The sequence below is a fragment of the Phaethon aethereus genome, assembly GCF_964289735.1.
Source record: "Phaethon aethereus genome assembly, chromosome: 5".
Classification (NCBI taxonomy): Eukaryota; Metazoa; Chordata; class Aves; order Phaethontiformes; family Phaethontidae; genus Phaethon; species Phaethon aethereus.
Genome location: NC_138579.1, coordinates 42,001,355 through 42,015,990, shown reverse-complemented (window position 1 = coordinate 42,015,990; position 14,636 = coordinate 42,001,355). Strand labels below are relative to the sequence as shown.

Sequence of the window (14,636 nt, the reverse complement as noted above, 5' to 3'; positions counted from 1 at the left end):
ATGTATACAATGAGACTCAAGCCTTTACATTTAGGTAAATAATGTAGCATCAGCTAAAAATACTGGAAAATATGGTGTAGTTTAAATATTTATTTTAGATAACCTTCATCTTATTGTCTATGAATCTTACTGCCATGTTAGAGGGGGGGGAAAAAAAAATCTATACCCCGAATAGTTGATTTAGAAACCTATAGCTCATGATAATACAAAGCATTCTCATGGAATTTTTTGGCAGTCTGAGCTATGCTGAAATTAAATTACTTTCACAAATAAAACTGGATACAATTTACAGGAATACTTTTGTATCAGGCTTCATTATCTACCTGAGACTTTTACCTGTTGCAGAAGTTATCCTTTGGCCTGTGGAAACTAATACTTGCTTCAGGTCCAGTTTTGAAATGTATTTAAATGGTGTTTGCAGAAGCTGTTACATTTTAAGATTCTTGTCTACCAGGAACTACTTGAAGTGCATTTTAATCTTGGTGCTCAGATTGATGGAGTCAGTTGAGGATTTCCTCCATTCTGCTGCAACACAAGGCAATTTGATCTCTATCTAGAAATATCCTTGGCTGTTGGTGAAACATGCCCCTAAAAAAGAAAAATTTTATTTAACAGTTTGTGTGAGTGGACCACTATTTCTTACACCCATGGGATTCAGTTTTTAAGGTGAAATAATTAAAATTTGTTCAAACCCTGTTCTGGCACGGCTTGTGCTTTTGGCAAGAGTTTGGATTTTTAAAACTTTATTTTCCCCACAGACATCAGCAGTAGGATTTTGTTAAATCATGACCTGATCCTCCATTCATTTCATGTGAAATCAAGCTTAAGTCCATGAAAGCCCGAAGAATTGTTAAAATTGGGGTTAATAGGTGACAAACCAGGATATTTGTGTTACATTATTTTGAAAATATCTTAGCAATTCAGAATGGCCACACCTTGAAATTATAATTTTTTCCAAGGAAATTTTGAGTTGTAGTGTTTCTAAGAGATTTCTGCCTTATAAAGTTATTTCTTTCTCCAATGGAATCCTGCTTTGATCTTTAATAACATGTATACACTGTGAAACAGTGTTCAAAACTAGGAAGAAATAACCGTTTGGTATGAACTGAACTTTTGTCCATGATAATCCACTTGATGAACCTGGACTTTCTCCCCCAATACCATTTCAAGTGTGCCTTCTAAAAGTCAGTGCAGCAAGCGGATTCCACCTGAGCCTTAGAGTCTTTCTCAGGGTGTGTTGGCACTGCAATCACTACTGTGAGCAATCATGTCATAAGAACAGTTCATCACACAAAAAAACACCATTACTTCAGGGCTGTGTAGACTGTTTGGGCAAAGTTTAAATCAGCTACTTTGGGTGCTGTTAACAGCCCATATCCCGTTTTCTTTGAGAGTCCAGATTTATAAATCTACAACATAAAGCTGTTCCAAGCCCATTCTGTGATACCATAGCATAAAGAAATAAAAGTAGCATAAGGAAAAAACCAAAATATTCATGACCAATCAAGCTAGTTTCAGCGTTAGCCTGGCTTCATCTAGACTGCAACACCTCTGATACAGGCATGTCCAATATCTTTACATCAAACAGCTCTTGGATTTAACCCAAGCCTCTAAACTTCTCGTCAATGCTATAGAAGTTCCTCTAGAATGACTTTTGCTATAAATAGTGTTTGCACTGAAGCTAAGACAGCTGACATTACGCAGCATAGGAGTCCCTGCAGTGTTTCACATGCAAGATGCTTCAGCTGGAGTAGTAGAGCATCACCATGCTGTTCTGAACTACACTCCAAGGTGGTTTGTGTTGTAATCCACCATACAGTCATTACTTTAATGCTGCACTATGATTCTGTCCTCTTCTTATAACTTGGCTAGTGTAAGTTTTGCAAGAGTGATAGCAAGTATGTTGTTTAATTTTTTTTCTCTTATTTGAAGGCATCTATTGGGCTGACACCTCGTATATGTGAGGTACTGTTTTTTTTTTTTTTATTTCACTTGCATTTGTTTAAGCAGTGAGATTTTATGATGGATTTAAAATTTACATCAACTTCTGGTTTGTGCAGGGCCTCTTCTCAAGGAAGGATGATTACTCAGACCAGACAGCATCTTGCAGAGTAAAGGTCAGGTAAGTGTCACTGTTTTGGGCAATGAATGCTTTCAACAACATATTCCTGTAATCAGAAAAAGCAAAGACTAGTTTATTTTATTTCTGTTTTCTCAGATGATAATCATTTTGGAACAAGGGGGAGAACACAGAGGAAGGATGATAAAGTGTTTGGTTTAGTTTTCCAGCTCAGTGTAGTTCTTCAGATGCTGTCTGTTCACTTTTGTATAGACAGCTTAAAGAGGAGAGCATTACAAATTGACTTTCTGTTTAACTCTTAAATTTGAGCCATAATCCTACCTTCTATTCTTATTCATCATTCCCATTGATCTAATGAAGCTTTATGTTTGGAAATTTGGGGATTTGGATTCACTAGTGTTAAAAAAGCGTATTTTATGACTTTTTAAATAAAATATCGAATGCCCCTTGCTTCTTCGAAATTTGCTACTATGAGTTCTTTCTACATGCACTGCATGGGAAGAGGCAGTAATGGAGATACATGAAAATGAATTCATTAACTTTATCATGAAATATCTATGTAAGATTCAGATACTTACATTGCCTAAATACATGCTTTTTTTTTTAATTGTGTGCATTTAACATTCCTTTTTTTTTTTCTTTGCAGTTTTCTTGAAATCTATAATGAGCGTGTCCGAGATTTGTTAAAACAATCAGACCGAAAGAAACCTTACACACTTCGAGTCCGAGAACACCCTGAAACAGGACCATATGTACAAGGTGAGAGCAGGCTTCACAACTAGCATCAGAATTTCACGTAAATGTGTATCGGGTCGGTATGTATCTTTGCATATGTTCCTGGCATGATCCTAATTGCCTCTACTCTTTGAGAGTTGCTTTCCTCAAATATTTGCTTGTTAATATGAACATGTGTAATACGCTGAAAGCTTTGCCAGTCTTTGCCTCTGTTATCCTACTGGCTGGGTATCCTGCACTTTTCTGTTTGCCTTTCCAGGCATAGGTGACGTGTGAGACACAGTGTTTTGCTTTCTTTTGTTTTAAAGAAAACTTAACTTAATCAAGAAATCCACCAACATCAGCTCTAAATGGGTTCTGCAGACTAGCCTAAGGTCCCTCCATACCTGTTTCAGTCCTTGGCAGCAGTATATATATAAAATAATAATAATAAAAAAGTAGATAAACTCAACTGTTTGATGTTGCCAGCCAGGTCATAAGAAGCGATTAATATCTGTATTACCCTAGTGAGAACCCAATAAGCTTCATTTTCCTTCATTAAACTGAAAAAGCATAGGAGGGGTAATGTAGGTGCATTATATGATTAAAAACATCACACACTTTTTAATTCATACTTGCAACAGCAGCCCCTCAGCTGGCTTTGTGTTTTCTAGTGAATCATAGCTTTCAAATCAAGTGACACAGAACAGATTTTAAAAAAACCCACACATCTATTTTTCCCAGACAGTTGTCTGTCTTATTTTAGTTCTTACCTTCTCTCTCATTGTTTTTCTACTTCCAGTTTATTTTCAATTTTGATCGGTGCCTTCACTTCAGGGTCTTACATAGCTTTAAACTGGAGTTTGGCCATTGGTACTTTGTAAATTGATTAACTCCCAATGTAAAGTTTGCCTGCTACATTGCCATTTAATCTGACCAACAACTGATAAAAGGCATCTTTCAAAATCAGTGCACCAGTGCAAAATCATACAGAGTAGCTTTACAGTGGAGATCAGAAGGAAGAGCCTTTTCCAAACTGATGCAAGCTTCAAAAATTAGTGAGTTTGTTTAGAAAGTAAATGCCTAAGTTGCCTTTACAGTGTGCCTTATATCTAGTGGGCAGGATTCCAAAGTTGCCTCTGGTATCACTGACTGCAACTGCTTGGCTGGCCACCAAGTGGGTAGTAACACCTGGGGGGTATGCATTTAGTATGCAAAATGCATTTCACACAGAATTTTATTGGTCTTGTCACATCAGATCAAATACTGATTTGTTCTGGCTTTTAAATAGCGTTCTTGTCTCTGTTTTGTGAACTACTTTTTTCCCCTGGGTCACTTTTCTCCCTCTCTTTTTCTTTATCATGGCATTACACATCAGATTGTTATTCTCACTTCGGAGATTAAGGCAAGATGTGACAACAGATAGGGTGACTTGACCATGTGATTGAATGGAACCTGGAATTGCCAGCTGTCATTCCCTGGGCACCTGCAGTATATCTGTCGCAGTACATCTAATAACCAACGGTTGTTACCAATTCCTCCTTTCAAAATTTGAAATAAGCTCTTGGGAAGTGTTGAACTTGCATGGTCCTATACACAAGGGATTATCTGGCATTCTGCTTATTTCAGCTGTGCTTTCCCAGCACATCAGCATCCTGTTTAAGAAGAGTTGGAAAACAGATGAATTGATGGTCTCATTAGTATGGCAAACTTATTCTCTGAAAAGCAGATTCATAGACATTTGGCCTTTATTGAGGTCTTTCCAAGATTCTCTTTCTACCTGCTTGTTATTGGAGAACTTCATTATTGGTGGAGTACAGATACTAATTATTTTCTTTTAGCAGCTGCTCATTCACCATACAAGAAAAGGTCTTTAAATTGCTTCCTTCCTTGGCAATTTCCATCCCTTTTCTCAGGCCTTATATCTCCAGCGATTCCTTGGCTGCATATAATGGAGTCCCCTTGTTTTAAAAGAAAATGAAGTTATAGCTTCTGCCAATGGGCTGGCTTGCCTTTTGTCAGTGTTTTGTCTTCATCTGGAACCTTCCAGGCCAAATCTGTCACTTCTGTTCCAGTTCTGTTGTTTTGTGATTTTTTCTAATTTAATTTTACCCCTTTTGAATAAGGATTTTATACTTATATGCAACTAAAAATTTTAAGTGGAAAGATTTTATGCTAGAGTTTGGAAATATCCCATAGAAGTTCCCAATCGATTAGATTTTGTAAAACAAGAGGGAAGGATAATAGAAAAAGATTAACCTAAATAATATTTGCCTGCTTTGACCATGTTTATAAATCCTTTATTTTAGAAGATTCTCTCCCTTTTTCTGACATCTGCAAAAAATCATTGTGTTAATGTCTGTAAGAAAAATTTTCATTTTAATGATAAATGTGATTTGCCTTTTTAGAAAAACTGATCACATGCATGAAAAATGAAGTAATTTCTCTGCTGAAGGCATCATGTGTTAATTTAGATGCTGTTGTGAGAGCATGTGAACAGAAGTGATTTGAGGCTGATGAGTCAGTGGCTTAGGGCAACAGTCAGATGACATAGTTCTTTTTTTTAGATGTGTATCTAAGTATATTAATAAATTGCTTATGTACAGTTTATGCAATTAATAACTGTAACAGGTTTTTTTACTTTAAACAACCCTGGTGTCTTTTGGGGAGAGGGACTAATAAAGAAGGTGTGATTACATAGCTCCTTTTGAAACTATACTCATTAGCTCACATCAAAAATAAGCAGCAGTGAGAAAGTCCAGAGGTCTTTTGAATGCACAAGAGAAGTATGGTCAGCTTGATTTTAATAATATCAAATTCAAGAAAATTAAGTGGTTCACCACACTAGTACAAAATGCCCTTCTCGACTGCAGTAATATATTGCTGCAGTCAATAGTTGCTGATCTCTGTAATGAGGGCCTTCTACGTGGTGAAGTAGTCTTTGGCAGTTTTATATGTAGTCTTGCTGTGCAGGATCAGAGCTCAAGAATATTGTTTCCAATAGCTAGGTGGCTGAGATCAGATTATCAGCAAGCTTACTAGAAGGGGAACTTGTTTTGTATTCCCCTTACGGGCAATTTGCTGTATGGGAGAAATAAAAATGGTCAACATCAGCAAAGCTCAGGAATTTTCCATTGTTTCCTATAGATACAGTACGTTAAGGACTAGCATATGTATTTGCCCAATACTTCTTCCAAGTCATGAGCAATTTTAAGGTTTGCTGACTTTGATCAAGAGCTCCCCAGTGTACCATTAGTTTGTCAGTTGTGTGGTTGGTGTCAATGATATCCAGAGTACAGTTAGCACTGGATGAAGAACAGAGAGAGAGGAAAATCAGCAAACTTAACCCCTTTAAGGATGCTTAGATGCTCTGGGTAATGCATTTTCCATCTGCAAGTCCAGTCAGGAAGTCGCAGCTCTGAACACTCAGTATTTTGAATAGTTTCCAGCCCATCATTTTTCCACGTAAAGGCTGTGAGATTGTAGCCTTTAAAAAGCTGAAAGTGTTTCAGTGCTTTGGGTTGGAATCGTTTCAAACTTCTCCCTCACAGATGGTTGCACTGTTAAGGGATCGGCCTCTCTTAAATCAGGAAATGATGCAATCTATTTTGTTACTCTGAGACAGATTTCTGAGGGAGATCCTTTCTTACTCCAAGGCAGAATTCTAGACGAACAAGTGGTTTTGATCTTTCTATGGGACTTGAAAATGACCTTTCTTTTTCTAGCAGCCAACAGAATACTTTGTCATTTTTTTTCAAACAACATTTACAATATTTCATTTACCTTATTGCAAAACTAAATGTTTTGAACTCTGTACTAGATTCACTATTTCAGTACTTATGGAAATGTAGGTAGGTAAGAATTTCTTCTATGCCTCCATTTTATAACTGGATTTGTATTCAGTTAAATAAGACACTGAAAAAGGGTCTGGGAAAACAATATATTATAGTTTCCATATTCAGAGCTTTGAAGATCCCAGTGCTATAGGAAAAATAATGGGCTTCTTTCTCAAATGGAAAATGTGATGACTTCTGGAATTAATGTGTTGTAAAGGGACACGGGAGAGCAGAAGAAATGCTTTTGTTTGAAAAACATCCTATATATTGTGTGTGTGCATGCATGCACACAAAAGTTAAGGTTTTTTTAAAGTGTGGGCCATCCAAAAATCTTTTTTTTTTCTCTTTATGTATATCAGTTGTTAAAGGACTGAAATAAATTCCCATCTTTGGCTTAGCTTTTGCTTTCATTTAAAGTTAAGCAAGCTGTTATCATGTAAGGATGGACCTTCTCTAACAATGTCAGAAGTACTTATTTCAGTCTTGTTGAATTTTATATTTATCTTGATTTACATTCTAGCAGTTGATAGATTATTTGATCCAAATAAATCACATTTTGTTGAGTACTGAGTACTCTGCCTTCATCCACATTTTTGTGGCCTGCAATAAAGCAAACCAAACGCAAATCCATGTGAGGGAAGGAAGTAGCCCTGGATTCCAGCTGTGAGATAAAACATTCCGCAAAGGAGAGTTTTACTAGGTATTGTATGATGACGACTTGCTTCACAGCTCAGGTGTTTTTTTAGGAGTCACTGCAGTACAAGTGATAACTAATCATCACCATAAAATGCAAATGAGGCATATTAAACTGGATTTATGTAACATATAAGCCTGTTGAGATTAATTTTGTGTGTTGGCTGGAATTTAGATTTTGCAAGGGGATGGCAGTGCTGCTACAGCACAGCAGCACACTGCCCTCCAGTGGGGCCCTGTTAGTCACAACCACCACTCCGACAGCAGGCTCTGCAATGCAGTGTTTCTTTCATTTGTTTTCAGTGGGTTTTTTCCCCCTAAAAATAAATAAAATAATAATAATAATAAAAAAAAGAAAACCTGAAAACAGTTTTCAGGAACCTGAAAAGGCACGATGTTTCATATTATTATTTGGGTACCCTCTGGGTTGAAAAAACTGTGAAGGCTCCTAAGCGGTGCAGGCTGAAGCCTGGTTAAGTAAATGGTAAATATTCACAGGGGTTGGTTCCTAATTCTGTTAGTTGCGTGAGCAGAGCCATTATCCAGAGGCAATGGCACAAAGCTTCTTTACAGGATCTGTACCCAATTAGTAGCAGAGGCATAGCTGAAAATTTCTTATTTCAGTTACACCGTTTTTTAAATACCACTGTTCTACAGACAAGTTGGAAAAAAGTCTGTACTTTGAAGGTACAAGGCATTTTTTTATACTAATGTCACTGCATCTGAAGGATGGGCTGCAATTTTTTATTTTATTTTTTAAAAGTAAAATAGGTTTTTTTCAAAAATAAAATGGTTACTTTAGTTGAGAGGCTACTTGTAGAACAGACTGGCATCCTGGCAGAACATTCTTATGCTCCTGATACTGGGTAAATTGTTGGGTAAACCGTCTGAAAATTCCTGACTCTTTTAACTCTTTTAAACTCTTTAAACTGATTCTTTAAACTCTTTTTAAATCTTTGGCAGGATTGACTCAACATTTAGTTACAGACTACAAGCAAGTTGTAGAACTTCTAGAAGAAGGAATAGCTAAAAGGTATTTAATAAAATAAACCAGCTCCATCTTTATTTAACACTTCTTTCACCATGTATTGATGCCATTGATGTTTATTTCACTGACAGTGTTGCCAATGCTTTGTCATGACAGGAGATCAGATTTCCTGATCTTGCACATGACACACACATAAGATGTTAGGTATTCTTGTATTATCTGCAGTAAGAGCTAAAAGCACTCGCGAAGTTTTTTCTTCAAAACTGATCCCATGCTGACTTACCCACAAAATTCAACCATCTGTCTGGGATAAAAAATGCACGCAGGAAAACATTTTGCTGTAAACAGGCTTCGGTTTTCATGACACTTGAGACTGTATAGCTTTCAACTTACTTGTTAATGTAACTTAGTGATTTAAAACTGCTGAAAAGATAACGTATTTTTCTTTTATTTCAGTATTTGTTTTATAATGATTTGTTTTAATTTTTATAAGTATTTTTTTAAGTTCTTAGTCCAAATTATGCACACATGCTATGAGGGAACTGTGGGAATTGGCACACTAGTGAAGCCAATGATTTCAGCTCTCATTAGTCAAGACACTTTTTTACTTTTTCAACGGGGAGCCTGGGATATCAATACAACTGCCATTACAGTGATGGAAAAGAGTTATATTTGGAAGGAACTTCCAGATACAAATCACAGTTCCAAAACTTTTATTTAGTCTTATCGTAAGAGAGGTCGAGATTTTAGAATGTCAGTGATGCTGGGAAGTAAATAAAAACGAAGCTGCATTATCACAAAAAGAGAACATACAGCAGGATTAAGTGTTGCTGCTTCTGCATGTAGCGATCAATACATGCAGCTGTTGGTAAGAAGAGACTTTTTCAGAGCAACGGCAAAATTCCAGTCTGTCTACTAGTGTAATCCTACAGTTGTCTCATTGCTAAGAAAGCAGAAGATGTAGAGAATACAAAATCAGGGGTTCAATATCTTGTGTGTAAGTTTTTGTGATGCTGAAGTTTCAAACTTTGTCACTTGCATGGAACCAAGCAACTTCTTTTTCTGGGTAACTTTTCCAAAACTTATTTGGAATATACAGGAAACTCCTGTTCACCTATAGTTTTTATTAAATATTCTGCAGAGTATTTATTAGCATGTTATAAATGCAAATGAACTAATTTCAAACATCTGCAGCCTGGGAAATTATGCCAAGTGAATATCAGCAAGATCTTAGGGATAAAGAAGGTGGGGAACAGGTTGCAATTGCCCCATATGGCTGGAGGCAGGAGAGGAGCAGATGGGGCATGATGGCTCCAGGTCTGACTATGCAGGAAAGATAGGAGGGGAAGCTCCCCTTGAACATGGGTGGTGCCTTCCCTGGGGAAGAGGGCTGCTGCTGTACTAACAACAAGCAGAGTTTACTGAAGACATGTTTTTCTACCAGTTGGTTCCATCAGGCCATCTCCAGCTCTGCTCTGGATGCATCTGTTCAATATAAAATAAACAAGCATGATTTTCAACATACGATCATCATTCTTGTCATAACTCTCAGTGCTATTATTTTTTTTTTCTCTTGACACTTTGCAAGACTCAGTCTCAAATGCCTTAAGCATTAAAATAAAATTTTTAAAATGCAGGAAATGCAAATTTCCAAAAACATAACCCTGGTGCTGTGTAAAGCAAAACAACCAATGAATCTAGGTAATATTATTACAGCAGTTTAAAATATTAAAATGTACACCACATGCTGCAATGAAATAGAATATATGAAAAACTAACACATACATTCTGCCATAAAAATTCTCACATGGGTTGTGAGTAGTTAAGATGCAAAACTTGCCCTCTAATTACCCTGTGTATTGCAGAGGTGAGAAGTGAGTGCTAATGTTTCCTTCTCCAAATCCTGGGGCACTTGCTATTTCTCTTTTGCTTTATAAGCTCCAGTGCTGCTCCCTTATATTCTTTGCCCACTGTTGAGCTGTTTGCTGTCTTCTGCCCTTTACCTAGTTGTTTGTCGTCTTCCTCTCACATCTGGAGACTAGTTCATGTTCTCCTGCTTCCTCAGCATAGGCTGGCTTATAACCACGATGCACTAGACTGCCTGTGGCTTTTGGCAGTGCCTGCTCAGATGGCTGTGGAGGTGTAGGAAGCAGAGCGCAATAGGGAGGAGAGTCCTGGCTTTGGCCTCCTGCGGCAGGCACTCAGTGGCGTACGCCCGGCTGCGGCTCTTTAGTGCAACTGGTCTCTGCAGTACTCTGACAGCTGGGCTTGTAACAAAAACGGGGTTCCACAGTCCTTGTCTGCGCTACTAAAATTGCCTGTTGTTGTTGAGGGTAAGCCTGGCAAAACTGATGCTAAAGGTTGCACATATAACCAATGTTCAAGGCAAGCTACGAGAGTGATAAAGGAAAAGACATATGTCCTGGCTTCTGCCCAAGGCAAAACCCTGCTTTCTTTGGGTTTATCTAACCAAAACAACAACAAAGTAAGTAGAATTTCCAAAAGTTTGCATTACAGAGGCAGTGGGAGAGCGCCACTGCTGCTCCTCCTCCTCCTGTGCCTGGTACCTGCTAGCCAGAGTGCTGTGGGTCAGAGGGCTAGAGCTGTTTGGCCAATCTGTCCACATGGTAAAGCCAAGCAAGTGCTACGCGAGTGAATTACAGTATTGATGTGGTACTCATATGGTAGACTGGCTAATCTCATTGGACTCCTCTGGCAGTGTAAAACTACTGTATCAGCCTCGTGACAGAAGGGAGCCACAGAAGTGGTGTGTGAAGCCTTTTGGACCTTTTGATGTGCTAAGAAATAAAAATGGGGACAATATGAAGAAAATGTACTGGGTCAGTACATTCAGTGGTGTTGGGCGTGGGCTCTACAATGCTGTTGCTGGCTGTATTTCTCTGCTGTGTTCTACCCTTACGCAACACCTTACATCTGTGCTGTAAGGCTGCTTTAAGATACTTCTTCAGAGTGCTGCTGGTGGACAAAACGACCCCTAACTGACCCTTGGTTTCCACCCTTCTAAGTCCTCTGCCAAACACGCTGTGATCAGATCCAAGAATACAGCCTACCATATTCTCCAAGTTTCATATTCCTTAATCTTCATTTATCTGCTCTATTTGTCATTTTTGCTTTCCCTGAATACAGGGAAATAAGCCTTTGTAATTGAACGATTTGTTCTTCTTTCTAGAATCACAGCAGCTACACATATTCACAATGCCAGCAGCAGATCCCATGCTATCTTCACCATCCACTACACTCAGGTTAGCTAAAACTAATCCAACTTCCTTTTCATTCTCAAAAAGCATTGTTCAGTGTGTTACGCATTGTTTACTTGTCACTGTTTTGTGCTGTGTGTAATAATTCAGTGGAAGCTGTTACTTAGTTCCTTTGGATCACACTGCAGATGTGTTGCACTTCCTACACTGCCTGATGTGTTGAGCGTTTACTGAAGTATTCTTGTTCCTTTATGCAAGCTTATAGTCAGAAGTGATGCCAAAGACTCACTGTAAAAAGAAATGTTTAACGTTTTAATCAGCCCTTTGAAATGCAATACCCCTTCTAGGATGCTGTGAAAATTATGTGTGAATATGTTTGAAGTTATGTTTTGTCACACTTGCTTGGGATCCTTAATTCAAGTATAGCATCAGTTTAACACTTAGCAAAATTTTGTATCTGTCCAGCTTTTCAGATGTACTCAACTCTAGCATTTGGCATGCAGTACTCCCCCAGAGACAATGCACCCTTTCTCCTGAGGAATTATATCCTTCCCTGGCAGGGAAGTCGTTCAGTGATCCAATAGACCTTTTCTATCTCACACTTCTAACATCCTGTAATCACAGAACATTTTGGGATATTTTTCAGTAGTTTCACAAAAGACCTTTGGAATACATTAACAGAAAATAACGCAGCAAGATCTACAAGAAAGCCTTTCACAGTCAGTAGGCAGTAAAGGTTTTTTTTTCAAGAGGAAATCAGCGTAAGAGAGTAGTTTCTCTGTTTGGTGAGAAAGCCGTTGAGTTAATGGTTTGAACATAGTGAGTCAGGATCACAAAGAAAGGCAGTGAGACAGTAATATGTACAACTCAGTTCCAAACAAAAGAGCACATCTATTTTCTTTTCATTAATTAGTTAAGAGGAGTAATCTTCCTTATTTGTATTTTTCTCTTCAGGCTATATTGGAGAACAATCTCCCCTCTGAAATTGCAAGCAAGATCAACTTAGTGGACCTTGCAGGCAGGTAATAATATACTGAGGGGCAAAAATGTAATTTTCTCCAATGATGCTGTTAGTATTGCCTTAAAAGATAAAATTTAATATTTTAAAACTTCATTAAACTAACAATAAGCCTGACTTTTGTGTACAGTAACAAGGGATATTGAGCTAATATTGTCTTTTTCATCTGTTCTTCCGTATTGGGTATTGGATTTGATTGCGGAAGGGAATTCCTAGGTCCAATACCGTCCAATTAGATCCAATACTGTGCTCTTGCATACATTTAAGGTAATTCCATTCAACCCTGTATTCTTATTAAGTGGCTTTTCCAGTAGCTGTTGGTGGAATTACCAAATCTGAGCTTGAAAAGAGAGAGGAAAAAAGGAATGTATTCCTCATGGCTGCCTAGCATGAGTGGGAGAAGATAGTCATATCTCACTGCTTATGCTGGATATGACAGAGAACAGAAAGATGGAAGTTGTGCTGAAGAGTTATAGAACAGCTGGAGAACAGGACATTTTTCTTTCTCAAAAACATAAATCACCATGCATATCTGAGCAGAGAAGGTAGTATTGAGGGGATATACAGACTTTTGCACAAAGCCAGTCTGTCCTTGCAGAGTTGTGAAATATATGTTGTTGTTGTTTAGTTCAGAGCCACTATGATTGGGTGCCCAGTTCAGGCTTGAGTTTATGTTTTGATGGGTCTTTACCCCATGGCCTTTCCTCATGGCTGTTTGGACCTTCTGAACCAGAGAGCAATGTAAAGTATGCAAAGCATATGGTTTTTTAATTGCAATTAATTTTAATTGCAATTTTAATTGCTTGGAACTTCTGTTTTCCTCTGTGTCAGGAAAATACATAATGTTTTCATATTGATTGTATGTTAATAATTAAGTACTTTTGTTTGGTTTGCATTGTCTTTTCCATGCTTGTGTGCTACAGTGAAAGAGCTGATCCCAGTTACTGTAAAGATCGAATTACCGAAGGTGCCAATATTAACAAATCATTGGTTACACTTGGAATTGTCATCTCCACTTTAGGTAAGCACAGTAGGTCTTTATGCTGAAGGGTAGTGATAAAAGCATAGAACTTGCTCACTGTGTGCTGTGTCTTAATGTTTATCTATATTTACAACAAAAAGCTTGACAGAACAGCTGTGTGGCATCTTCAGAAACTGTAGTGCCATCTAAGAAAATTAAATAGCCATTAAACAGCCCTTTCCTGAGCTCTATGCTGTTTCTCCTTCAGCACAAAATTCACAGATGTTCAGCAGCTGCCAGAGCATAAACACCCTAACAAGCGAAGGGGAGAGCAGTCATACAGACAGTCCTTCCACAGGCAGCATCAGTGGGACCAGGCGACCGGCTTACATCCCATACCGTGACTCCATCCTCACCTGGCTCCTGAAGGACAGCCTAGGGGGCAACTCCAAGACAATTATGATTGCCAGTGAGTTCAGTTTCTATTCACTGTTAACATTTTGCACTACATTACCCCCTTAAAAAACATCTCTCCTGCAGTGAGAAGACAGCTATATCACTTAGAAACTGTTCTTGTGAAGATTTTCATAAATATTTCATAGGATGCTCGAGGAAATGAAAAGGCATGCTGGTTGTGCATGAAGTTAAGCTTAAGAGTCTTTCTAGGGCCGTATCTTTGATTTAAAGGGATTTATTCATTTATAAATACAGTCTTGAGAAGACATTCTCTGTGAGCGTGATGAAATATCCCTAAGAATATTTTTGGCTTTGTTTTTTAAAGCAGCAAGACTAAAAAACCCCACCATTTTGAAAAGTGATGCGTTAAACTGATTGCTTTTTAAAATAGTGTTTCTTTTCTATTTGTTTTCTGCCTGTAGCTATCTCTCCTGCCAGCTCCAGCTACAATGAGACCATGAGTACCTTAAGATATGCTTCAAATGCCAAAAATATTATCAACAAGCCCAGAGTGAATGAGGTGAGGCCTTGAGTTCTGCTTTTCATTCTTGTTCCGTTTTGCTCTGTGTGTTATTTAAGGTTTATTCCGTATATCTGCTCTCCGAATAAAATTCGTACGTCTCTTTCCCATGTTAATGAGAGGTAAATAGGAGACTGAATATTACAGAAATA

The 14,636-nt window shown here is 38.0% G+C and overlaps 1 protein-coding gene across 1 annotated transcript in view; it reads left to right on the top strand.

Moving 5' to 3' along the window:
• Nucleotides 1-14,636, top strand: part of STARD9 (StAR related lipid transfer domain containing 9) — a gene marked incomplete at both ends in the record, with an annotated part of 116,016 nt that overhangs the window by 53,028 nt on the left and 48,352 nt on the right. Inside the window, 9 exons of the mRNA XM_082001085.1 lie at nucleotides 1,933-1,965; nucleotides 2,061-2,122; nucleotides 2,727-2,839; nucleotides 8,287-8,356; nucleotides 11,502-11,574; nucleotides 12,484-12,551; nucleotides 13,471-13,568; nucleotides 13,777-13,977; nucleotides 14,387-14,484. Coding sequence (XP_081857211.1) covers nucleotides 1,933-1,965; nucleotides 2,061-2,122; nucleotides 2,727-2,839; nucleotides 8,287-8,356; nucleotides 11,502-11,574; nucleotides 12,484-12,551; nucleotides 13,471-13,568; nucleotides 13,777-13,977; nucleotides 14,387-14,484 — 816 coding nt within the window. The remainder of the gene's footprint in view (nucleotides 1-1,932; nucleotides 1,966-2,060; nucleotides 2,123-2,726; nucleotides 2,840-8,286; nucleotides 8,357-11,501; nucleotides 11,575-12,483; nucleotides 12,552-13,470; nucleotides 13,569-13,776; nucleotides 13,978-14,386; nucleotides 14,485-14,636) is intronic.